This window comes from Heteronotia binoei, chromosome 15 (genome assembly GCF_032191835.1).
Source record: "Heteronotia binoei isolate CCM8104 ecotype False Entrance Well chromosome 15, APGP_CSIRO_Hbin_v1, whole genome shotgun sequence".
Taxonomy (NCBI): Eukaryota; Metazoa; Chordata; class Lepidosauria; order Squamata; family Gekkonidae; genus Heteronotia; species Heteronotia binoei.
This window is the reverse complement of record NC_083237.1, coordinates 50756099-50782575: the sequence shown is the minus strand read 5'-3', so window position 1 is coordinate 50782575 and position 26477 is coordinate 50756099. Positions and strand designations below refer to the sequence as shown.

General features: G+C 47.3%; 1 protein-coding gene across 2 annotated transcripts in view; it reads right to left on the bottom strand.

Annotated features, from left to right (window-relative positions):
- The window catches only part of COPZ2 (COPI coat complex subunit zeta 2), a 33640-nt gene extending 31995 nt beyond the window's left edge, over positions 1-1645 (bottom strand). Inside the window, exon 1 of one of the 2 annotated variants that reach the window (XM_060255901.1) lies at positions 1379-1645. In XM_060255901.1, coding sequence (XP_060111884.1) covers positions 1379-1588 — 210 coding nt within the window. In that variant the 5' untranslated portion in view covers positions 1589-1645. The remainder of the gene's footprint in view (positions 1-1378) is intronic. The other variant, XM_060255900.1, reaches the window with a different exon arrangement.
- Positions 1646-26477: the final 24832 nt, after the last annotated feature.

Below are 26477 nucleotides of genomic sequence, written 5' to 3'. Positions count from 1 at the left end.
GCGGTGGCAGTGGGGTGTCTATAACAGTGGGCCCTGCCAGAAGCTCTGGCAGTAGGGCCCCAAGTCACTTCTGGCCACTGGAACAGGGATAGAAGAAGACTGCAGATTTATACCCCACCCTTCTCTCTGAATCAGAGACTCAGAGCGATTGATAATCTCCTATAATCTCCCCCAAAGCCATTCCAGCAGGTGCAAGTGGAGGAGTGGGGAATCAAACCCTGTTCTCGCAGATAAGAGTCCACGCACTTAACCACTACACCAAACCACTACATCAAACTAGGGGGTTAAGATTGACAGCTCTATGTTGGGAAACTCCTGGGAATTTGGGGGTGGAGCTTGAGGAGGACAGGAACCTCAGTGGGATACAGTAGCACAGAGCCCACCCTTCAAAGTATCCATGTTCTCCAGGGGGACTGATCTCTGTAGTTTCAAGATGAGCTGTCATTCCAGGGGATCCCTAGGTCCCACCTGGAGGCTGGCATTCCTCAGGATATGTGGACACCAGAATTTCTTCTGCTTGTGGATGAGAGTTAAGATGGTCAAAAGTGCCTGCATACAGGGGCAGGTGGGAGGGGGAATCCCACCATCCAGAAAGCAAGAGTGCTGAAGCCAAAGATATTCATGTAGCCAAGCTTCCTTGCTGAGATGTCAGTTTTCTATCAGCCGGTTAGGAATTTTTAATGTGGAGGGGGCCAGACGTTCATCATAATCCAGCACTCAAAATAATGATTATAATAATTAACAACCATGTAAGCTCTGTTGGGCGCCCACTGGGTATTATAATAATTATTATAATATAATATAATTATATGTTACAATAATAGGTCAATAAAGATATTTTTATTTTCCAGTCCCCACACATTTTGTGTTAGCTTCGTCGGGGGATTGTCTCTTTGCTGATCCAACTAGAATCTGCGGGGGGAGGGGGCGGAGAAATGACTTGCTATTACCCAATCAATATCCTTTTCCAGGCACCATCGACTTTTGGCCCGTGGCGGCAGGGTGGCTAACAGCCTGGGAGGGGGAATGGGTAGCGGCTACTTTTCACAGTGCGCGAGTAAACAACATAACCTGGTAAAAAGGTCACGAAGTCTCCGTTAAAGGGACGGGCCATTTTATTCCTCCAGGCTTGTTGGCAACTCTCGCTGTGTCCCTGCCACGATTCTCCTTTTGCTCCTCCCCAACACACCCTCCGCACGCCACCTCCCCCCCCCCTTTTCTCTTTCCCATAGGCGAAAAAGTTGGAGAAAGTTTAGGAAGTGCGCTTGAAAGTGTTTCTCCCCCCCCCCCCAAAGGCCATTTCTGCGGTTCTTTTTGCTCCTCTGGACGCCCCCTCCCCGCGCAGCGCTTCCCCCCCCCCCCCTCCCCCCAGACCTACCAGCATCAGCCCCGCAGGGCATTCGGTGGGTCGAGGGGGCGCCAGGTTGGGTCGAAGGCGACCGCCGTCGCTTGCTGCCGCGGCTCCCCTGGCAGCGGCCCCCGGGTGGTCGTGCTGACGTGGCCGGGCCTCTGCCTTGTGCATCGCGGCGCTCTCCACCAACCCAGCGGGGCTTCGGCCGAGTTGGGCTGCTCCGCCCCGCTCGGGCATTGGGTGGGCTGCGGCGCGCTCCCTTCCCCACCCAGTTCCCGGGCCGCGGTAGGAGACGGAGCGTCAGAGTCCCTCCACGAAGAGGCTGGCCCTGCGTGCAAGACTCCAGCTTGGTCGGCGCTAGGAAAGCTAGATTTGAATCCAGGAGCCGCTTAGGGACCAGCACGATTTTGCAGTCACGCAGGGTTGCCAGCCTCCAGGTAGCGCCGGGAGATAGCGCTGCCATTCTCCCGGTAAAACCTGGAGAGCCCCTGCAATGACACTTCAGAGATTAGGTCCCCCGGAGAAAACGAATGCTTCAGGGTTGCCAATCCCCAGTTGGCGGCAGGGGATCCCCCGGTTTGGAGGCCCTCCCCCCCTTTCAGGGTCATCGGAAAGCGGAACAGGGGGAGGGAAATGTCCGCTGGGCACTCCATTATTCCCTATGGAAACTAATTCCCATAAGGTATAATGGATAATCGATCCATGGGTATCTGGGGTTCTGCGGAGGCTGTTTTTTGAGATAGAGGCACCAAATATGCAGCATAACATCTGGTGCCTCTCCTCAAAATACCCTTCGGGTTCCAAAAAGATTGGACCAGGGGGTCCAATTCTATGAACCCCAAAAGAAGGTGCCCCCATCCTTAATTGTTTCCAGTGGAGGGAAGGCATTTAAAAGGCGTGTGGTGTGGTCCCTTTAAATGTGATGGCCAGAACTCCCCTTAGGAGTTCAATAATTCTTGTCACAACCTTGCTCCTGGCTCCACCCACAAAGTCCCCAGATAGTTCTTGAATTGGACCTAGCAACCCTAGAATGCTATGGAGTGGACTCTGGTATTATACCTCACTCAGGTCTCCTCAGGCTCCATCCCCAAATATCCAGGTGGTTTTCAACCAGGATCTGGCAACCCTACCTGGAGATCTCCCACTATTACAGCTGATCTCCGGGCGGCAGAGATCAGTTGCCCTAGAGAAAATGGCTCATTTGGAGGGTGGAATCTGTGGCATTGTACCCTGTCCCTCCTCAAGCCCTTTCCCTCCCCCAGGTTCCACCCTCCCCCCCCCAAAAAAAATCCAGGTATTTCTGGACCCAGGACTGGTAACCCTACTGCGAGTCAAAGCTGCCATTGTCAAACCAGATGAAAGACAGTATTGGCTGGCAGAACAGAATAAACCTCCTTTGGGAGTGCTTTGGTACCTGGCAAGCAGTGTTCCCTCTAAGCTGAGTTAGCGTGAGCTAGCTCACAGATTTTTGGCTTCCAGCTCATACATTTTTGTCTTAGCTCAGGAAAAATGGCCCCAGAGCACACTAATTTATGCAGTAGCTCACAACTTTAATGCCAGTAGGCCACAACTTTAATACCAGTAGCTCACAAATTAGAATTTTTGCTCACAAGACTGCAGTTTAGGAGGAACATTGTGCTGGAGGTTTTTTGTTTTTCTTTAAGGGAAACTTGGCATATCTCTGGGAGAAAGGGAACATTTCGGAAAGTGTGCAGATGTGTCTCCCTCCTCCCTCCCTCCTCCCATGTTCAAAATGCTTTACAAGCTTTTCCCAGAACCGATTGTATTATAGCTCCATTAATAGGCGCATCGCCATGCATACGTGGAACTCCATCTTCCCCCTAGACGGCTACTGTTTTCTCCAAGAGGCTGCTAAAAATAGGAGCCAGGGAAACTAATGTGAAGGCAGTCATTCCAAATGGGTGGGGCTAGTCTGTGGCTTGCAGAAACTAAATGGGAGTCCAGGGTATTTTATGGCCTAACAAAATTAATCCACACAGATTCTGGAGAGGTGAATCTTCTGGTGATCTCTGGCCCAAAAGACATCCACTGTCCGCAACCAGAGCTAGGGCTTTTTCAGCCCTGGTCCCTGTCTGGTGGAACTCTCTGCCAAATGAAAGCCGAGCCCTGCAGGACATAGCACAGTTCCATCGGGCATGTAAGACAGAGATGTTCCACCAGGCCTGTGGATGACAGCAACGGCTTTCCATCAAACCTGGCTTCCTCCTCTTTCCTTCTCCCCTGTGGGGTAAGGACAAAATTGGTCTTTTAAGCACCAGCTATATTAGTCACAAGCATCGAGGCACTGCTGTTGAAGACGCAGCTGCGCTGGGCAGGGCATATTTCTAGGATGGAAAACCACCGCCTTCCCAAGATTGCTCTGTATGGCGAACTTTCCACCGGCCATCGAAATAGAGGGGCACCAAAGAAGAGGTACAAGGGCTCCTTGAAGAAATCCCTTGGCACCTGTCGCATCAACCATCACCAGTGGTCTGACCTAGCCTCAGATCGCAAAGCATGGAGGCACACCATCCACCAGGCTGTCTCTTCCTTTGAGAATGCACGCATAGCTGGTCTTGAGGACAAAAGGAGATTGAGGAAGAATCGCACTGCTACAGCACCAACCCCAAATCAGACTTTTCCCTGCAGCCACTGTGGCTGGATCTGCCTGTCCCGCATTGGTCTTGTCAGCCACCAGCGAGCCTGCAGCAGACGTGGACTACTGCACCCTTCTTAAATCTTCGTTCGCGAAGTCAAGCCAAGAGAGAGAGAGAGAGATATTAGTCACAGAATTGTTTATTGCTTTGTTTCTATTCTGATCTGTAAATATTTCCATAATTACATTGTTTACCACCCTCTATGGGGGAGGGCGGTCTATAAATCAATCAAACAAATAAACAATGTTTCCCGAATCAGAGCTCTCTTCAGCAGATGTAGGATGTGAACATCCAGAGCAGTTCCTTATACTTACCGTTTAGAAGTAATGAAAGTGAAGGAATGGGGAGCCCTTAAAAAGAGAGGCCAGTTGGAAAGAACCCAAGAGAAAATACTTCTGTTTTAGAGTGGGTGAGGAGGGACCCCTCCCAACTTTAGCTAGATAGGCAGAATTGGATTAACATAAAACCAGATTTAATTGAGGAAGGCGCAGCGTGAAACAGGACCAGCAGACCTAATTGACGTCTGTAGGAGGTGTGTCATTCGCCGAACTACTAGCACCTACAGCGAGTGAGGAAATCCAAATACCTGTTCAAACCTGGGGGAAAGGTAGTGCTGAATTTCGTGATGACTGCTAATTCAGCAGTTTTGAATCAGATGCCAGCCGTAAAATTATTTTCTACCAGCGCAGTACACGGCGACAGGAGTAATCCTGTGTGGATCCATGCGGAAGAAAATCCCATGTTATTCAGTGGGACTTGCATCTAGGAAAGTGCTCTTAGGATTGCAGCTTTGAGCTCATAGCAGGAGGTGCAGACGGCCACAAAACGGCTGCCACCCACAGCTTACTTTCAGTCACCCAGAGAAGATCCTTGTGCTGTGGTGGCAGCTGCTGCCAAAGCAACATTTTAAAAATCTGCACAGCTAATCATATCTCCAGTGGTCAACCAGAAGGCTTGCTGGGCAAAAAGCCCCCCTGATGCCATCTACTTTCTAAAACACTTGGCAGCAAAGGTGGAATTCTAGCAGGAGCTCTTTTGCATATTGGGCCACACACCTCTGATGTAGCCAATCCTCCAAGAGTTTTTTGTTGTTCAGTCGCACAGTCGAGTCCGACTCTTTGCGACCCCATGGACAAAGTCACGCCAGGCCCTCCTGTCTTCCACCATCCTCCGAAGTCTGATCAAATTCGTGTTTGTTACATCAATAACACTGTCCAACCATCTCATCTTTTGCCGTCCCCTTCTTCTTTTGCCTTCTGTCTTTCCTAGCATCAGGATCTTCTCCAGGAAGTGCTCCCTTCTCATTTGGTGGCCAAAGTATTTGATCTTCAGCTTCAGCATCTAACCTTCCAGTGAACAGACTGGGTTGATTTCCCTTAGGACTGATTGATTTGATCTTCTTGCAGTCCAAGGGACTCTCAAGAGTCTTCTCCAGCACCACATCTCAAAAGCATCTATTCTTCTGCACTCGGCCTTCCTTATGGTCCAGCTCTCACAGCCATCCATTACTACTGGAAATACCATCGCTTTAACTATATGGGCTTTTGTTGGCAGGGTGATGTCTCTATTTTTATTATACTGCCCATTATAGCTGTCCTCCCAAGGAGCAAACGTCTTTTAATTTCATGGCTTCAGTCACCATCTGCAGTGATCTTGGATCTCAGAAATGTGAAGTCTGTCACTACTTCCAAGGCCAAACTTGTCAGTTCCGGTCACCTTTTGACTTTCTACTTTGGCATTCCAGTCCAAGAGTTTGCAAGGCGCTTTTTCATAAGCTCTTGGAGGATTGGCTACATCAGGGGTGTATGGCCTAATATGCAAAGGAGCACCTGCTAGAATTCCACCCCTGCTTGGCAGGCACCAGGAAAGGTACCATGGCACCCACAGGCGCTATGTTGGAGACTCCTGGATTAGGACAACAAAACTCTGGATTCACACCTCCGCCCCTAACTCACATGATATTGGAGATCTATGATTCCCAGCTATGTAATGGTTAGAGTGCTGTACTAGGACCTGAGAGACTCAGGTTCAAATCCCCACCACTCTGCTATGGAAGCGTGCTGGGCAGCCTTGGGCCATTTACATCCACTTTGCCTAACTTTGCAGGGCTGTTGTGAGGATGAAATGGAAAAGGGAGAAAATGTAAACTGCTTTGGGTCTCCAGTGGGGAGAAGGATGGGGCTTAATGAAGTAAATAAACAAGTAATGAAATAAACATAAATCATGTGCTGTTCTCATGGACTTATGAAGAAGTACAAAGCCCAAGACTGGGGTTAAACAAAATCTTTTGTCTGTTGTTGAGGGCTTTCATGGCTGGAGTTCATTAGTTGTAGATTTTCTGGGCTGTACGACCGTAGTCTTGGCATTGTAGAACCTGACGTTTCGCCAGCAGCTGTGATTGGCATCCTCAGAGGTATAACACAGAAGACTAGAGTTCTCTCTGTTATGCTTCTGATATACTCTACAATGCCAAGACCATGGCCATATAGCCCCGAAAATCTTCAACAACTAATACAATGTTTTGTTGTCTTTTAAAATCTGTTAGTCCTCTTCCTGGAGAAGTTACTTCAGTTTCTGTTTAAGTTAGTTAGAGAATCTGTTAGTCCTCTTCTCCAGGACTGGTATGCAGAATTACTTCAGTCTAAATCAGGGGTGGCCAAACTTGCTTAACGTAAGAGCCACATAGAATCAATGTCAGATGTTTGAGAGGTGGAAGGAAGGAAGGAAAAATAGATGGGGGAAAGAGAGGTTGAAAGAAAGCAACTTTAACTTTAAATGCATTCGCCAAGCTGCTGGCTGGCTTGGTTTGGAAAAGTGATTTAAAAAGGGAAATGCCTTCTCCATGTTGGCTGATGAGGTGGTTGAGTTTTAAGAGCCACAGTTTGGCCACCCCTGGTCTAAACCCACTGAGCTTTGAGAGGAATAGCATTACTTAGGAATAGCACTGAAAGATTCAATCCAAAGCGGAAAGATATAGCCCAGATAGAGACCTTACAGTAAAGCACACTGTCAAACATAAAACACAGCAGAACCAGTTGCCAAAGGTTCTTCTTGAAATGCTTGTCTTTAAAAAGTGGGAGGATTTACTGCACCATCTTAAGCAGAGTTACACCCTCCTAAGCCCATAGACTTCAACAGATTTGGAAGGGTGTCACCCTGTTAGTGAGTCTCCTAAAAAAAAAAATCAAAGAGTTGGATTTGGGAAAGGGATCTACAGTTGAACAGAAGCCAGCATCGTATTTTAAGATGCTAGGCAAAAATAGGGCAGCATGTTTTTAAAATGTCCTAAGTGTCAGCATCAAACTTGTAGGTGTGTCAATGATACACACTAGGAATTTTCCCAGCGCTGGTGCTAACGCTGGGTGTCTGGTAAGAATGTTGCTCTTTCTCCCCCTTACTAGAAGGCCTCTGTCTTGCAAAGATAAAACAAAGAATCCTCCCACAAATTTATCTAACCATTTTTGTTGCTGTTGGAGGTTGCTTCCACGGTCTGGCCAGAGAACTTTCTAACACAGGGGTGTCAAACATGCGGCCTGGGGGCTGAATCAGGCCCCCAGAGGGCTCCTATCAGGCCCCCAAGCAACTGGCTGCCATCTTATGTGTAGGGCCCAAAACAAACTGGGACAATCCCATTGTTGCCATGGCGGCCACGAAGTCCTGAGCGGAACCAGATGAGGAGGCCTCACTGTGGATGTTGAAGGCCCCCAACGGCTGGCAATTAAAGTGTGAGTCTACTTACCTTGCGTGTGTGTACAGACTTCCTAATTGCCTCGGTTCCCATTTCCACCGTCCAACTCCGGACTATAAATCTAGCTCATATATTTAGGTCATCAGGCTGAAACCACGTTCTCAATCTACCCATAGCCCCTGCTTCCTTGGAACTGTTCCAGTCAAACAAAGAGCACCCCCTTCATCATTTGGACGTCTAATGAACATGTTAATGATGCCTAGTTCATCTGAAGAGGGGCCAGATGTTTCGCTACTAATTGCTTCTGTGGCGGGGAATACTAAACGCCCACTAGAAGTGTTCTAAATGTCGGCGCTCTCCAGTCTTGAAAGGATAAGCTGACTGGTGGAAAAGGTTTTAATTAGTGTATGAAGGGGGTGAGGGGCAGTTAATTAACTTGGATTCTTCACTGAATTCTGATTGTACTTTGGCAAAAAAAAAAAAAAGGTTATGAGAAAACAATAGCGGATGCGCACAGGCCTTACATACCTAAGCAGCTGCCTTTACCGCAGTGTCCCTTTGATGATGTCTAATGGTATTTGGGCTGCCAACTTTGGGTGTGAAAAATCCTGTCTTCTTGGGTAGGACAAAGGGTAGAACTATAAAGAACCGACAGCTGATGTCAGAGCCTGAACAAGCTGCTCAGAGGTGGAGACAGTGTTGTGTAGTGGTTAGAGCAGGGGGGGCGGGTTCCCAAGCTTTTTGAGCCTGCGGGCACATTGGGAGTTCTGATACGGCATGGTGGGCACAGTCACAAAATGCCTGCCACAGGAGACGGAGCCAGCCACAAAATGACTGTCACAGCTTCATATCAGAAACACCATGCAGAACTTTGTGCTGTGGTGGCAACTGCTGCCAACAAAACACTTAGCAATATCTGCACAGCCAATCAAAATCTCCAGTAAATCAGAAGGCTTGCTGGGCAAAAGCCCTACCTGGCTCCACCCACTTCCTAAAAAACAATTGGTGGGTGCCAGAAAAGGTGTTAGCAAGCGCCATATCTTAAAATATCTATCATGTTATATGCTAATTTGAAGTTCAGCCTCTGCCTATAAGCTTGAAAGGTTTTCTTCCATTTCATCAGGGCTTTTTCCTGGGGGAATGCAGCAGAACGGAGTGCTGGAAGCTCTTTGTGGAAACAACATTCTCCAAAACTGTTTAAAAGTCCATGAGGGGCACTTGTGTGTTTCTCCTTCATTTCCCTCTTGAGAGTTCCAGTACCTCTTTTTCCAGAGAAAAAGCCATGCGTTTCATTATGTCTGAAGATGTGTGCGTGCACATGAAAGCTCATACCTTGAATAAAATTTTGTTGGTCTTAAAGATGCCACTGGACTCTGACTTTGTTCTATGTGACAACGTTCGTGATGATAATTTACATTTGGATCCATACAGCCTCCACAGTCAGATGGGTTGCCAGTCCTTTGTTAGGAAGTGGCACATTTAAGATCTCATAATAATAAATATACACAGAAGCAGCCTCTGCAATTGTTTGAGTGCACTGGCGTAAGTCTGCCCTAGGGTTGCCAACCTCCAAATGGCACCTGGAGATCTGCTATTACAGACGACCAAGACCACTTCCCCTGGAGAAAACAGCTGCTTTGGAGGGTAGACTCTATGGCAGGAGTGGCCAAACTGTGGCTTGAGAGCCACATGTGGCCTTTGCACACATATTGTGTGGCTCTCAGAGCCCCCACTGCCCCATCGCCTGTCTTGGAGAATGCATTTAAAGTTTAAGTTGCTTTCTTTCCACTTCTCCCTCCTTCCCCACCTTTTGGCCTCCCTCCCTCCCTGCTCTCAAACATCTGACATTTATTCTATGTGGCTCTTATGTTAAGCAAGTTATTTATTTATTTATTTTATGACTTCTATCCCGCCCTTCCCAACAAGTGGCTCAGGGCAGCTTACAACACAGGAATCTGACATAAATAGGTGTTAAACATAGAGCATTAAATTTAAACATTAAACCATTTAAAACATTGAACCATTTAAAACATTTAAAACATTGGGGGCAGCAGTTTGCCCCCTTCCCCCCGCTCTATGGCATTATACACTGATGAAGTCCCTCCCCTCTCCAAACCCCACCTTCTGCAGACTCCAGCCCACAAATCTCCAGATATTTCCCACCCTGGAGCTTTCAACTCTAGTTGCACTTGGGACTTCTGCCAGCTGTTTGCCTCTATCATTTCCCTTTCCATAAAGCATCTCTAAAAGAAGCCCTTGATTCCTACCAAAATATTGGCCTTCCATTTCCTTCCCATCTTGGTTATTCTAGCATCCGCCCTACCCCTCCAACGTACCTTAACCTAAAGATGTCCGTTTGCCTTTTAAAGAGCCATCTTTGGCCGTGGGGCCATAGGTTGCAGGCTCACTGGTTACTATGAATGCAGGTACATCCTGCCTGCACATGCGTACATCTGTTTGTAAGAATGAGCCAATGACTGTTCACTTTATGAATGGAACCATGGACCAGGATAAAAGTGGCATTTGTATCGCATGTGTTGCTGTAACATAACTGTAACATGAGAACCAGGACTTTTTTTGAGCAGAAATGCACAGGAAAGCAGTTCCGGCTGGCTTGGAGTCAGGGGGGTGTGGCCTAATGTGCAAATTAGTTCCCGCTGGGCTTTTTCTACAAAAAAAAAAAAAAGCCCTGATGAGAACTATTCAGGGCACATAGCCAGGGCTGGCCCTAGACTTTCTGGCACCCTCAGCAAGGCAAACTTCTAGCACCCCATCTAGGGTTGCCAAGTCCAATTCAAGAAATATCTGGGGACTTTGGGGGTGGAGCCAGGAGACTTTGGGGGTGGAGCCAGGAACAAGATTCTGACAAGCATAATTGAACTCCAAAGGGAGTTCTGGCCATCACACATAAAAGGGACTGCACACCTTTTAAATGCCTTCCTTCCATTGGAAATAATGAAGGCTAGGGACACCTTCTTTTGGGGCTCATAGAATTGGACCCCCTGGTCCAATCTTTTTGAAACTTGGGGGGTATTTTGGGGATAGGCACTGGATGCTGTGCTGCAATTTTGGTGCCTCTACCGCAAAACACAGCCCCTTCACAGCCCCAGATACCCGGAGATCAATTCTCCATTATTCCCTATGGGAATAAGTCTCCTTAGGGAATAACAGAATCCCCAGCAGACATTTCCCTCCCCTCCCCCTGCTTTCTGATGACCCTGAAGGGGGGGGGAGGGCCTCCAATCCGGGGGATCCCCTGCCCCCACCTGGGGATCGGCAACCCTAACCCCATCCCTGCACTGATAATGTCACCGAGTCACATGGGGGGCACCCAATTCGGCACCCCCAGAAGGTCAGTGCCCTAGGCAGTCACCAAGTTTGCCTAGAGGTAGGGCCACCCCTGCACATAGCCAGTGTAATGTAGTAGTTAGAGCAGAACATGGTGCCGTGGGCACACCCACCAGCACCTTTCCTGATGCCCACCAAGTGTCTTTAGAATGTAGATGGAGCCAGGTGGGGCTTTTACCCAGCAAGGCTTCTAACTGGCGATGGGAGATTTGATTGGCTAGGCAGATTTTTTTAAAAAAATGTTGCTCTGGCAGCAGCTGCCACCACAGCACAAGGATCTTCACTGTGTGACTGCTCCAGCAGCCATTTTGTGACTGGCTCTGCCTTAGGGTTGCCACCAGGTCCTACCTCGCTGCTGGCAGGGGGATCCTGGACCAGTCGGGGAGTCTTCTGCTGTGTGTGCAAAGTGCCTGTGATATTATGACATCACCCGGAAGTGACATCATCACATTGCTGGTGTAGAATGCGACGTGCTAGGTTTTGGGCAAAAACTCTATGGATTTTTTGCTACAAAACCACAGAGTCTGCTCAAAAGACAGAGAGTCGTTGCACCATATTAGTGATACGATGATGTCACTCCAGAGGGTGTGTTTCCCCTACTGGCCAGCTGGGGGGCAGCAGATTGGAGCCCCAAAGACTGGGGGATCCCCTGGCCAGGCCGGGGACCTGGCAACCCAACTCTTCCTCCTGTGGCTGGCAGATAGGGTTGCCAAGTCCAATTCAATTAATATCTGGGGACTTTGGGGGTGGAGCCAGGAGACATTGGGGCGGAGCCAGGAACAAGGGTGTGACAAGCATAATTGAACTCCAAGGGAGTTCTAGCCATCACATTTAAAGGGACAGCACACCTTTTTAAACGTCTTCCTTCCATAGGAAATAATGAAGGATAGGGGCACCTTCTTTTGGGGCTCATAGAATTGGACCCCCTGGTCCAATCGTTTTGAAACTTGGGGGGTACTTTGGGGAGAGGCACTAGATACTATACTGAAGATTTGGTGCCTCTAACTAAAAAAAAAGCTCCCCCAGAACCCCCGAAACTCCAGATCAATTCCCCATTTTACCCTATGAGAATCGATCTCCACATAGGGAATAATGAAGTGCTCAGCAGACATTTCCCTGCCCCCCCCCCCCCCCCGCGTTTCTGGCGACTCTGAACTGGGATGACACACACTTGTGTTGTTTTTCAGGGTTATCAAGTGCTTTGGCACCGGATCTGGGCAAACTAGTTTCCCATCGCAAATGGGTGTGAGGTTGCACAGCCAATGGGAGCAGCAATCTGCTTCATCAATCCCCTAGCAATTAGTGGGTATTGTGAATGGCCAAGCTGCGTTATTTACAGGGAGCCTTTAAGTAATGAAAAGCAAGATTGCATCTGGTGAAGCAGGGCTTTTGGCAGGAATCAAACTGCACGTCTTCAAGGTGCTCGGATAGGTCAGATCTTGGAAGCTAAGCAGGGTTGGCCCCTGCAAGGTATGTGGAATGGAGGCCACCAAGTAATACCAGGGTCATGACGCAAGGCAGGCAATGGCGAACCACCTCTGAACACCAGAAAGCACTATGGGGTTGCCATAAGTCAGCTGTGATTTGAGTAGGGTTGCCAAGCCCCAGGTGGGGGCAGGGGATCCCCCGGTTTGGAGGCCCTCCCCCCACTTCAGGATCATCAGAAAGCAGGGGGAGGGGAGGGAAATGTCTGCTGGGAACTCTATTATTCCCTATGGAGATTTATTCCCATAGAAAATCATGGAGAATTGATCTGTGGGTATCTGGGGCTCTGGGGAGGGGGCTGTTTTTTGGGGTAGAGGCACCAAATTTTCAGTATAGCATCTGGTGTCTCTCCCCAAAATACCCCGCAAGTTTCAAAAAGATTGAACCAGGGGGTCCAATTCTATGAGCCCCAAAAGAAGGTGCCCTATCCTTCATTATTTCCTATGGAAGGAAGGCATTGAAAAGGTGTGCCATCCCTTTAAATGTGATGGCCAGAACTCCCTTTGGAGTTCAATTATGCTTGTCACAGCCTTGATCTTGGCTCCACCCCCAAAGTCTCCTGGCTCCACCCCCAAAGTCTCCTGGCTCCACCCCCAAAGTCCCCAGATATTTCTTGAATTGGACTTGGCAACCCTAGATTTGAGGGCACTTTCCACTGCCACCAGTCTTTTAAGGCGCCACCAGATTTCTCTGTATTTTTTTGCTGAAACAGACCAACAGGGCTACCCCTCCAGCATTTCATAGCATGTGCTTATATTGCAATATCAGGACCAAGAAGCCAAATTGTTTTCACTGTTATCTCTTTGTCCCCCTGGCACTTAAATAAAGCTCTGTTCCATTTCTTAGCCTTTTAAACATGCCTCAGACAAAGTTGGCAGAAGCTAGATTTCTGAGACCTTGCATCAAGTCACAAAACGTATGTCCTTCCCCTCTTGGAACAGATCTTAAGGCATTTAAAACCTGTACATTTTTTAAAAAATTGAACTTTAAATACTTATTTATATGCAGCATTTGTACTCCACCTTTCTAAAAAGCACAACTCCACAAACCTCAACGTGGACTGCTAAAGATTTTAAAACAACAGTCCCAATAAAATTGGGGGAGGGGGGAATGTAAAATTCATTCCTGAGCTGGATTGTTCAGGCTAGCCTGATCTTATCAGATCTCATAAACTATGCAGGGTTGACCTTGGCTAGCGTTTGAATGGGAGACCTCCAAGGGATACCGGAGTTGTGACAAAGAGGCAGGCAAAGGACCTCTGAACATCTCTTGCCTTGAAAACCCTATGGGGCTACCCAGGGCTTTCTTGTAGGAAAAAGCCCAGCAGGAATTTATTTGCATATTATGCCACACCCCCTGACATCACCATTGTTTCACGCAGGGCTGTTTTTATATCAAAAGCCCAGCAGGGACATATTTGTATATTAGGCCACACCCCTGACGTCAAGCCAGCCAGAACTGCATTCCTGGGCATTTCTAATCAAAAAAAGCCCTGGGGTTGTCAAAACATCAGCTGTGACCTGAAGCAAAAGAAAAGAGAGAGAGAGAGACCAATAATAACATCTTCAAACCAATAACTAGCAGTAGGACGTCAATAAAAAAACCCAGCAGGCCAATTTATAGAAAGGCTCTCCTAAAACGTTTTATCTAATGTGCTCTGGAAACAACAAAATTTTTATCAGATCAGCTTTTCGCACACTTGAAGGAAGGAAACCCCAAAGTGTCACAACGATAGAGGAATAAAACAGAGAGGGGATTCTGATGTGATCCACATAAGGTTTCCAACCTCCTGGTGGTGGCTGGAGATCTCTTGGGGATTACAACTGATCTCCAGGTGAAAGAGTTCACCTGGGGAAAATGGCCACGTGGACTCTGTGGCACTTAAGTTACTCCCCTCCACAAGCCACTCCCCTCCTCAGGCTCCACCCCCAAAATCTCCAGAACTGGCAACTCTAGATCCACAGCAGGGGTCATTTTGTGGAAAAAGGTGCCAGAGCTCATTAGCACAACTCATTTGCATATGCCACACTGTCCCTGACATCACCGGAAGGTGTACTAAATTATATCAGCTCAGCATCTACCTTAAAATGCTTGGAGAGCCAGTTTGGTTAAGTGTGCGGACTCTTATCTGGGAAAACCGGGTTTGATTCCCCACTCCTCCACGTGCAGCTGCTGGAATGGCCTTGGGTCAGCCATAGCTCTGGCAGAGGTTGTCCTTGAAAGGGCAGCTTCTGGGAGAGCCCTCTCCAGCCCCACCCACCTCACAGGGTGTCTGTTGTGGGGGAGGAAGGTAAAGGAGATTGTGAGCCGCTCTGAGACTCTTCGGAGTGGAGGACGGGATATAAATCCAATATCTTCTTCTTCTTAAATTATAATTGGCATAGTAAAATCTTACTCCCATCATACTTTTTAAATTACTTTCCCCTATGTGGCCACAGTGGCGTGATGAAGATTCCCATCTGTTTGCTTTATAGGTTTTGGTCATTTTCCCATTTTTCATGGGGGAATATATTAGAATGTTTGTCAAATCTTAAGAGTTCAGCAGAATTCTCATAGGGGGTTTAAACAATGGAGCCCAGAAGCAAGTATTCGGGGCAGGAGAGGAGGTAAGACAGAAAGAGCACAATAAAGTTTAGAGGTTCTGGAGTGCCGTTCCTGTAAGCTCTTCCCAAAATGAGGCCTGATCCACAGGATGTACTTGAGTCTTTCTAGGACAGAAAGCAGAGGAACATGCCACTTGGCAACTCAAAAACCCTCATCCCTTGCTGATCTTCATCCTTGTAGATGCCTTCTCCCAAAGACCACTGTAGCAGAAAGGTTTTGTATATCCAGCTCAGTGCCTCTGCTAGTTAGCAGAATCTGTGAGCAGCCAAACCTGAGCCAGGGAATTCTCTCAGCAACCTATATATTTCCCTGCAGTACAGAACGTATTTTAAATCCTTGCCAGCCGCAGCCTGGGTGTCATGGGATGGGAGTTATTTTTGGATTTCATTCTGAGCCTATTTGAAGGAAATGTCTGAAGTGTGTGGTGCTGGAGGAGTAAATAGACTAGATTAACTCCACAAAGGCTCCCTGTTTGTTGTTAATCTGATTTTAAGGAGTCACCCAGAGACTAATTTTTCATGATCTTGCAATTATTGCAATTTGAGGTATGCCAGAGACATTTTTTTAAAACTCAGCAGCAACTGAAAACTCAATACAAACTTCTGACTCAAAGATAAAATTCTAAATTTAGGCACTGCAGGACTGGGATTTGATTTTATATTAGCTTGGAAACTGTTTACATCTTGGCATATTTACAAAATCTGAAAAAGCAACTAAAAGCTTTGTCTCCCTGCTAGGGTTGCCAGCCTCCAGGTGGGGCCTGGAGATCTCCCATTTTTACCACTAATCTCCAGCTGGCAGATGCCTTGGTAACACTTCCAAGCATACTTGAGCTCCATACTGTTTGGACTGGGATTGGAAGAAGGTGGGAAGGCATTAAAATTGCTCTAATAAAAGTTTTAGATTTGAGTCCAGTGGGAGCTGGAGATCTCTTGAAATCTAGGTAACAGAGATCAGTTTCCCTTGGAAAAACGGCTGATTTGGAAGGTGGACTCTGTGGCATTATACGCCGCTGAAGTCCTTCCCTTGCCAAACCCCACCCTCCTCAATCTCCACCCCCCCAAATCACCAGGAATTCCTGGCAACCCTAGATAGTACCTTATGGACCCACAACATTTCCAGGGTATAAGCTTTAGAAAGTCCCAACTTCCTTCCTCAGACATGAGTAGGAATGGAGATCTGGGTCTCGAAGGTGCTACGGTGCTTGAATCGTATTATTTGACTGTGCACTAACATCAGTTCCCCTGGAGAAAATGGCTGCTTTAGAGGGAGGGCTCTGTGGCATTATACCCAGCCGAGGTCCTACCCCTTCCAAACCCCGCCCTCCCCAGGCTCCAGCCCCAAGTTCTCCAGATATATCCCCGCCCAAAGCTGACAACCCCAGCAGATGCCATTTCCCGACCCGTGCCATAAGCACATCTGGAACTGGGAGACAAAGCTGCCAGGTCAGAAGATGTAACTTCCCAGGAGCTCTGGTTTCTGTCACTGAAATGAGCCACGGGAGTCTTTGGCTGGGGTTGGCTGGCAGAATTACTGGGCAGCTGCTCTGATGGAGGGGACGGGCAGAGGTTAAAGCTGAGGTCGGCTACTGGAGACAGAGGAGACAGAAACTGGGTGCTTCCCTACAGCAAGTGTTCTCTGGGTGGCTCTTAGAGCTGTTGTGAATGCAAAGGAATAAATTAGGGTTGCCAGCCTTCAGGTGGGACCTGGGGATCCCCCAGAATTACAGCTCATCTCCAGACTATAGAGATCAGTTCCCTTGGAGAACATGGATGCTTTAGAGGGTGGACTCTGTGGCATTGACCCCACTGAGGTCTCTGTCCTCCCCAGGCTCCATCCTGAAATCTCCAGAAATTTCCCAAACTGGATCTGGCAACTCTACCTCCACCTGCCCACCCCCACTGGTGGCCTGAGGGGATCTGGCATCCCTAGTTGGCAATAAGGGGGCATCCCCATGGCAGGTGTGCCCCACACTTTCCTTGCTTCAGCCGCCCCTCTGCCACCATTTCTCTCCCATACCCTCAAAAGGCTATTTCAGGTGAAAATATTAAGTGTAAGACAGAATGGAAGACTGTATAGTGAAATTATTCTTTCTTTCTTCCCTTTTCCTTTACCCTCTAAAAAACTCAATTAAATGCTATTATTCATAAGGTTGTTTTGAAAAAATAATCAATAATTGGCCTATCACAATAGGGTTGCCAAGTCCAATTAAAGAAATATCTGGGGACTTTGGGGGCGGAGCCAGGAGACTTTGGGGGTGGAGCCAGGAGACATTAGGGGTGGAGCCAAGATCAAGGCTGTGACAAGCATAATTGAACTCCAAAGGGAGTTCTGGCCATCACATTTAAAGGGACGGCACACCTTTTCAATGCCTTCCTTCCATAGGAAATAATGAAGGATAGGGGCACTTTCTTTTGGGGTTCATAGAATTAGACCCCCTGGTCTAATATTTTTGAAACCTGGGGGATATTTTGAGGAGAGGCACTAGATGCTATACTGAAAATTTGGTGCCACTACCCCAAAAAACAGCCCCCCCAGAGCCCCAGATACCCCTGGATCAATTCTCCATTATTTTCTATGGGAATAAGTCTGCACAGGGAATAATAGAGTTCCCAGCACACATTCCCCTCCCCTCCCCCCGCTTTCTGGCGACCCTGAAGCGGGGGGAGGGCCTCCAAACCGGGGGATCCCCTGCCCCCACCTGGGGATTGGCAACCCTAATTATCATGCTATGACAGTGTGTCAAGTACAAGGGGAAAATGCCGTAAAATGCTGCCCAGTGGCATGGAGATAATTAGGTTGCCAGCTCTGGGTTGGGAAATAACTGGAGATGTTGGGGGAGGAGACTGGAGAGGATAGAGTATAAGGAGGGGAGGGATACAATGCCAGGCTATGATGCGTAGAGTTCACCCTCCAAAGCAGCCATTTTCTCCAGGGGAACTGATCTCTGTCATCTGGGGATCAATTGTAATACCAGGAGATCTTCTGGTCCCACCCTGAGTTTGGCGACGCTCCATTAGGGGAGAATGGCAGCCAAGAAGGACTGAGGCCAGGAAAATGGCACCAATCTGAAAAGAATCTGCCCCTTCCTGTCCACACTGGTCCAAATAACCTTTGACTGTGATCTTTGTAACCAAAACAGATTTAGAAAGGATCAAATAGCAAAGCAGGGGAAAACCCAGAAGCTAGATGGAAACCTCAGATTGGGAGGCAACGCAAAGCGCAAAGCCTGCACGGAAGCAGCCAATTCAAAACCTGCAAGGTGTGCTTGGGAATGTAGGTGGCATAGAGCTGTTCTTTTGGTTTGGCATGGCACTAAGGAATCAAATGCAAGGCAATACAGCAGAGCCAACTGGGTCTAGTACTGGCATGAGGGATGATATAAGGACAACTGATTCCCAGAGGCACCTTGCAGGGGTTTCAAATGCATTTCAGAAGAGCTTTTCCATCCAATCCCACTTAGCAGCCTTGTCAAACTGGCTTCACCCATGTTCATGTGGCTGTTTTATGTAACACACCTGTTTAGGCAGTTGGATTTCTCTCTCTCTTTTTCTGTTTCAAGCATTGCATTAAATTACCTCCTTAAGTAGATCTGATGATGCAAGAAATGCCACAATCTCACATGCACATTTGCACATAACAGCTTCTGGGATGTTCCATAAACATTTCTTTTCAGTTTGCAATGGGATATGGGGACGTGTGGCAATCGTTGGATGGTCACTGTACTCTTTCTGTCAGATCGTTAACTGGAATTGGCAGCTTGAGATTGTTTATAATAAGGTTGGCTAATCCCTTAATATTCTTCTGGCACCCTCTTGGACAAATATATACCCACACAGGTTTTCCAACACTTCCAAGCTGCAGTGCTTTAATTTTGTTCTGGGGTTGGTTGCTTGGTGCATTTATAAGAGTTCATCCTCTAATCAACTTGGGTTTTCTCTGTCCCGGGTCCTTTCATTTTGAAACCTGTTTTGTTACAATCTTTCAGGAAAGAACACAGTCCAAACACCTTAGCAAGCTATCTGGATGCAAATGGCTTGAAGACTTAGGATCTGAACCCAAGGCCTGACTTTGTCTATTCAATTTAGTCTTCCACTCAGATAAAGAAGAAGATGATGATATTGGATTTATATCCTGCCCTCCACTCCGAAGAGTCTCAGAGTGGCTCACAATCTCCTTTCCCTTCCTCCCCCACAACAGACACCCTGTGAGGTGGGTGGGGCTGGAGAAGGCTCTCATAGCAGCTGCCCTTTCAAGGACAACCTCTGCCAGAGCTATGGCTGACCCAAGGCCATTCCAGCAGGTGCAAGTGGAGGAATGGGGAATCAAACCAGGTTCTCCCAGATAAAAGTCCGCACACTTAACCACTACACCAAACTGGCTAACCACTACACCAAACTGGCTTTAAAGAGGATTAAAAGGTGAGGGGGGCTTTTATATGCCAACCAGAACTCCTCGCAGGAAGGACAAGAAAAATATATACGGTAAGTCAAAAAAATAAAATATGTTCAGTAAGGTTTCTTTCCAAGTATCCCTATGACTTCTGTTTTAAAATCCATAGGCTGGTTTGCTTTACATGCAGAATAGAAGCTATGTGCTAAAACCTATTTCTTAAATTAATAAATTTCTGCCAAAATTCAGCTCTTAATTACAGTCATTTTGTTTCTGGAGTCTGCCGGTTGTGATTATTCAACATTGAGGGAAAGGCATGCGGCTGCATAATATGGTTGCCATTCTCCAGGCGGCACCTGTAGATCTTCTGCTATTGTGATTGATCTCCAGATGGCCAAGATCAGTTCCCCTGGAGAAAATGGTTGCTTTCAAGGGTGGGCACCCTGGCATTATATACTGTTGAGGTCCCTCCCTTTCTCAATCAGGCTTCACCCCCCCAAATCTCCAGGAATTCCCCAATCCTTGCCGAGATATTTCTTAATGTTTACAGCATCTCATTTTGAGGCTGAGTTCTTCTGAGCCCCAGGTTCAAATTTAGCTCTGGGTTTGTGTGTGAAAAGGTGGGGTCATAGCGGTTCTCAGGAGCAGGAACGCACAGGAACGCAGTTCCGGCTGGCTTCGCATCAGGGGGTGTGGTCTAATATGCAGATGAGTTTCTGCTGGGCTTTTTGTACAATGCTGATGTCAGGGGGTGTGTCTTAATAAGCAAATAAGTTCCTGCTGGGTTTTTTCTACAAAAAAGCCCTGGTGGTTCTAAAACAAAAGGAGTGAGGGGTATCGCTCCCTTACATTTTGTTCAAAATATAAAACCAAGAACTGGAGTGCTGATGTTCTGCTAGGGTTGCCAGCCTCCAGGTGGGGTCTGGAGACCTCTTTTATAACTGATCTCCAGCTGGCAGAGATCAGCTTCCTTGGAGAAATGGCTGCTTTGAAGGGCGGACTCTATGGCATTGTACTACGCTGAGGCCCCTCCCCGCCCTCTCCCAGATCCACCCCCAAAGTCTCCAGGTATTTGCCAACACAGATCGGGCAATCCTGTGTCCTGCTCAGGGTGTTTTGACAGTTACAGGCTCAGAGGCTTCTGAGTTAATGTGGCTTTCTTGAATCTTTGCAAAGGTGGAGAATGGCTTTTAAGTTCTTCCTGTAACAGCAAGACTTGGGTAGGTCAAAACCTCCCAACAGTAGGGTGTGTCCGTCAGAGTTAGGGCCGAAGGGCAAATTGGTACATACTTTATGATTGTGCAATTGGTGACAAACAGTAATTAAGATTATGCCATTTCTTGATGTCAAAGGGAAGATGTGTTAGATAATCTCTGGCAGCCTTCTCCTTTAGGAGGTGGATATTGTCTATGGGGAATAAATAGGGTTGCCAATCACCAGTTGGGGGCAGGCGATCCCCCAGTTTGGAGGCTCTTCCCCCACTTCAGGGTCATCAGAAAGCAGGGGGGGAGGGAGGGAAATATCTTCTGGGCACTCCATTATTCCCTATGGAGACCAGTTTCCATTAGGTATAATGGAGAATTGATTCACAGATATCTGGGGCTCTGGGAGGGCTGCTTTTTGAGGTAGATGCACCAAATTTGCAGCATAGCATCCACAGCCTCTCCTCAAAACACCCTCTAAGTTTCAAAAGGATTGGACCAGGGGGTCCAATTCTATGAGCCCCTAAAGAAGGTGCCCCTATCCTTCATTATTTCCAATGGAGGGAAGGCATTTACAGGTGTGCAGTTCCTTTAAATGTGATGGCCAGAATTCCCTTTGGAGTTCAGTCATGCTTGCCACAACCTTGCCCCTGGCTCCACCCCCCAAAGTCCCCAGATATTTCCTGTGTCAGACCTGGCAACCCTAGGAATAAATGAGCTTAAGAAGTGACTCTGAAGAGGACCCAGTGGGAGCTTGTCCTATTAATGGAAACAGTTTTTTTTATATCTCATGATAGTCAGTTTAGAGCCAGTGTGGTGCAGTGGTCAGAGTGTCAGTCTAGGATCTGAAAGACCTGGGTTCAGATCCCCACTCTGCCTATCACACACTCTTGGCCTAACCTACCTCACAGGTAGGGCTGCCCACTCTGGGTTGGGAAATAACTGAAGATTTTTGGGGTGGAGACTGGGGAAGGGAGGGATATCAGCAGGGTATAAAGGCAGTTGTAATAGTGGTTGCCAGCCTCCAGGTGGAGCCTGGAGATCTCCTGCTTTTAAAGCTGATCACCAGTTGGCAGAGATCAGCTCCCCTTAAGAAAATGCTTTGAAGAGCGGACTCTATGGTTTTGTACCATGAGGCCCCTCCCCTCCCCAAACCCCGCCCTCTTCCAGATCCAACCCCAAAGTCTCCAGGTATTTTCCAACACAGACCTGGCAACTGGGTGTCATCTGGAGGTTGGCAACTCTACTCAGACGGTTGTTGGGAGGATAAAATGGAGCAGGGGTGAAGGGTGTAAGCAGCTCTGGGTCCCCATTGGTGAGACAGGTGGGATCAAGGGTCATTTCATAGAAAAAGAGGTGCTGGAGCTCATTAGCATAACTCATTTGCATAATTCATTTGCATATGCCACACACCCCTGACATCACCAGAAGGTATAACTAAATTATATCAGCTCAGCATCTATCTTAAAATGCTTCTTGAATTATAATTGTCATAATAAAACCTTACTCTTATCCAGCGGTCATTTTGTAGAAAAATAGGTGGTGGAGTTCATCCAGGGGTTATTATGCAGCTGCGCATACTATTCAATGGACAAGGAGGTGGAATTCTCAGAAGGAGGAGGTGGAACTCTCAGAAAGGGGCAGGAGCTGTGCTCTGAATCTGAGGCCCACTGAATCTGAGGCCTGCTCTCATCATGCTTTTTAAATTACCTTTTCCGATGTGGCCACAGTGGCATGATGATTTCCATCTGTCAGCTTTGTATGTTTTGGCTATTTTTCCATTTTTTGTTGAAAAAAAAAAACATTAGAAAGTTTGTCAACTTTTAGTGTTCAGCAAAATTCTCACAGGGGTTTGAACAATGGAGCCTAGAAGCAATATTGTGGGGGCGGAGGGGGGGGGTGTCAGAAAGAGCACAATAAAATTTAGAGGTTCTGAAGCTCCGCTCCTGTGAGCTCCTGCCCAAAATGAGGCCTGGGTGGAATCTAAATGAAGTAAATAAGCAAATAAAAAGAGAAAGGGGATCAACATAGGTGTTCTAGGAAAGAGTTCCAAGCCTAAGGAGAAGCAAGGCAGAATGGGAGCCTTCAGGAACTCAGAAAGAAGTCATCTTGGAAGAATTCTTAATGTACTTCTGGTACATCCACAGATAGAAACGTGTTTCTGTGTACAGCTTTCATTTGTACTGTCCTGAAAGAGAACAGTTTCAATGCCCTATGCTGCTGTCCATGGATAAGGAGGCTGTTTTTAAGTATGTATGATGGTTATTGATTGTGGGTAAATTCCACTGCAGAGAGCTCACATTGCTTCTGGGCAGGTGGCCAATGCAGAACTTTTAAGACAGCAAGGTAGGCTGTTGTTGGTCTAGGGAAGAGGGGAATTTATATTGCAGAAGAGTTTCAAACAGAGACTCTTAGGAGGCAGCTTTTGAACTGGAGTTCAAATGTAGCTTAACACGATTGACAAGAATTGAGGGTAGCTCACTACTGGAAGTAACTGTCCCACCTTACTGATTCATGTGTACATATCCCTAGACTTCTGTCCACTGAATGTAACACACCATGCATCTGACACAGTGGGCTCTGGCTGGGAAAGAAAGAAAGAAACAATCCCTCATGCTACAACCAGCTGGGGTTGCCAGTCTCCAGGTGGGGCCTGGAATTCTCCTGCTTTTACAACCAAACTCTAGACTACAAAGATCAGATTCTCTGGAGAAAATGGCTGCTTTGGAGGGTAGACTCTATGGCATTATACTCTGCTGAGGTCATTCCCTTCTTAAACCCCACTCTCCCCTGGCTCCACCCCCCAAATCTCCAGCTATTTCCCAACCCAGAGCTGGTAAACAGTCTAGGACTCTTTTTCTAGCAGGAGCTCCTCTACATATTAGGCCACGCCCCCTGATGTAGCCAATCCTCCAAGAGCTTACAGGGCTCTTAGTACAGGGCCTACTGAAAGCTCCAGGAGGATTGGCTACATCAGGGGGTGTGTGGCCTAATATGCAGAGGAGCTCCTGCTAGAAAACACTTGTAGGGTTACCGGCTCAATCAGTGCTCCCACTCAATCTCTCTCAAATTCCCTTCTTCACTGCAGCCCCTGTCCTGTGTGTCCCAGGATCCCTAGTATAACCCTTTTGGGTGGTCAAAAGAAGCCCATCCTCCCCCTTTCACTGACATGGAAAGGAAGCAGGATCCAAGCTTTTGTCTTTTAAGGCATCACATGACTTTTTGTTGGGTCTTGGCTACAGAAGACTAATAAGGCTACCCTTATGAAACTCATTTTACATATGTACATGACTTCAATTTAGGTACATTTGAAACAGCATACTGCCTAATTTTCAGGACAACCTTCCAAAACAGTCACTAGTTAGAAATTCAGATGGGTCAGTTTGAAACTAGCCCAGCTGCAATCTTGCGTGACAGGGATTAGACAGGGGCATGATTTGTGAGATGAAGAGTCCCCTGTTTGAATCTCTGCATAGCTATTACTTCACCAAGTGGCTTTAAGTAAACTGCAGGGGCAGTGCCTGGAGACTGGCAACCCTACCAGCATTTTGTTTCTAGCAGTGGCCAGACAGATACTGTGGGAAAGCCCACAAGCAGAGACCAACAAGGAGGAAAGGCAGGAAGAGAAGGTTTCTGTCCCTTTGCCACGCCTCTCTTTTACAGGCTCCAGCTCCTGCCAGCCAGGCTCAAAGAGGCGAGTGATATTGTTGTAGGGTTGCTAAGTCCAATTCAAGAAATATCTGGGGACTCTGGGGGTGGAGCCAGGAGACATGAGGGGTGGAGCCAAGATCAAGGCTGTGACAAGCATAATTGAACTCCAAAGGGAGTTCTGGCCATCATATTTAAAGGAACGGCACACCTTTTCAATTCCTTCCTTCCATAGGAAATAATGAAGGATAGGGGCACCTTCTTTTGGGGCTCATAGAATTGGACCCCCTGGTCCAATCTTTTTGAAACTTGGGGGGTATTTTGGGGAGAGGCACTAGATGCTATACTGAAAAATTGGTGCCTCTACCTAAAAAAACAGCCCCCCCAGAGCCCCAGATACCCACGGATCAATTCGCCATTATTTTCTATGGGAATAAATCTCCCTAGGGAATAAAAGAGTTCCCAGCAGACATTTCCCTCCTCTCCCCCCGCTTTCTGACGACCCTGAAGCGGGGGGAGGGCCTCCAAACCGGGGGATCCCCTGCCCCCACCTGGGGATTGGCAACCCTATATTGTTGCCTTTTCATTCTGGCCCCAAAAGTGATCCTGGGAGCTTGGCTAAGCTTAAGGAAAACCAATAGCAGGTCACTTGGCACTCAGATTTCCAGTTGTAGCTGAAAGAATGCTAACTTGCTCTCCTCTGAGAACATGAGAACTGTGCGTACACAACCCTTGCTCAGATGCATTTTTATTTTTTTTTCTACAAAAGTAGAGGGTTTTATCTACCTTGAAGAACCACTCAGCAGGCTGCAGTATCCACATTTCACAAGCAGAAACAGATACTTAAGAATATAATTGTGATGGGAATGAAAGCCTTCATTCAAATAATATTGCTTAGCAGTTACGTAGCACCTGTTTAGTGTTCATGCGCTTTATAGCAACTCAGTATGCATTCAGTTATGGAGTTCCCCTGATGGAACAGCAATTCCAGCTGTGGAAGAATGGACTGCAATTTCTGTCTTCTTGCAGCTGCCTGAAAACCTCTGGTTGCCAGTCTCCATGTGGGGCCTGGAGATCTCCCGCTTTTACAGCTGATCTCCAGCTGGCAGAGATCAGCTCCCCTGGAGAAAATGGCTGCTTAGGGTGGACTATAGGGCGCTGTACCATGCTGAGGCTCCTCCTCTCCCCAAACCCTGCTTTCTCCTGGATCTACCCCCAAAGTCTCCAGTATTTCTTCCCAGCATCCCCTTCATTACACTGAAGGGTTTGGGGGACACTGTCTACAATAAAAATTACTTCTGTTGGGATAGATTAATATTCAACATTTTAAATTTCAGTTCTTGTAACTGATCTGTTTCTGGACTGAGTTATTAAATTCCCCACTCTGGGTTAGGAAATAGCTGGGTATTTCGGGAATGGAGCCTTGGGAGGTGAGAGGAGGGACCTCAGCAGGGAACAATGCCATACAGTCCACCCTCCACGGCTGCCATTTTCTCCAGATCAATTGTAATAGTGGAAGACCTCCAGGTGTTCACCTGGTGGCTGGCATTGGCAACTCTAGCAAGGGAAACTTATTCCCTTATCCACTATTCCACACTCATTAGTCTGAGTGGTGAAATTCCAATTTAAGATTTGATTTGTCAAGGCCAATATTAGGATAAGTACTACCAGGGCTTTTTTTGAGCAGGAACACCCAGGAACGCAGGGTGTGGCCTAATATGCAAATAAGTTCATGCTGGGCCTTTTTCTACAAAAAAAGCCCTGCGTACTACCAAATATGGGATGTCTGAATGTTTATATTTTGGGTGCGCTTCCACTTTTTGGGAGGCTCTGTAAGCATTGTACATTTGTGATGCGTATGTACAATCTGTATTTCTGCACAGGAATCCCTCCACTCTAGTCTCAAATTACAGTTCTGGAATTCGTTAGAGTATTATTGAACATTGCAACAGCGAACTATATAGGAAGGACGGGGGAAAGCCTTTTGAAAGTTTACTTTTAAAAAGCAAAAATCTCCTAACACTAGTGGGAGCGTCTAATTCTGCACTTTCTAAATGGTTTGTTTTCGGGCCGTGTGTGGACTTTGAGGTCGAAAAGCCGTC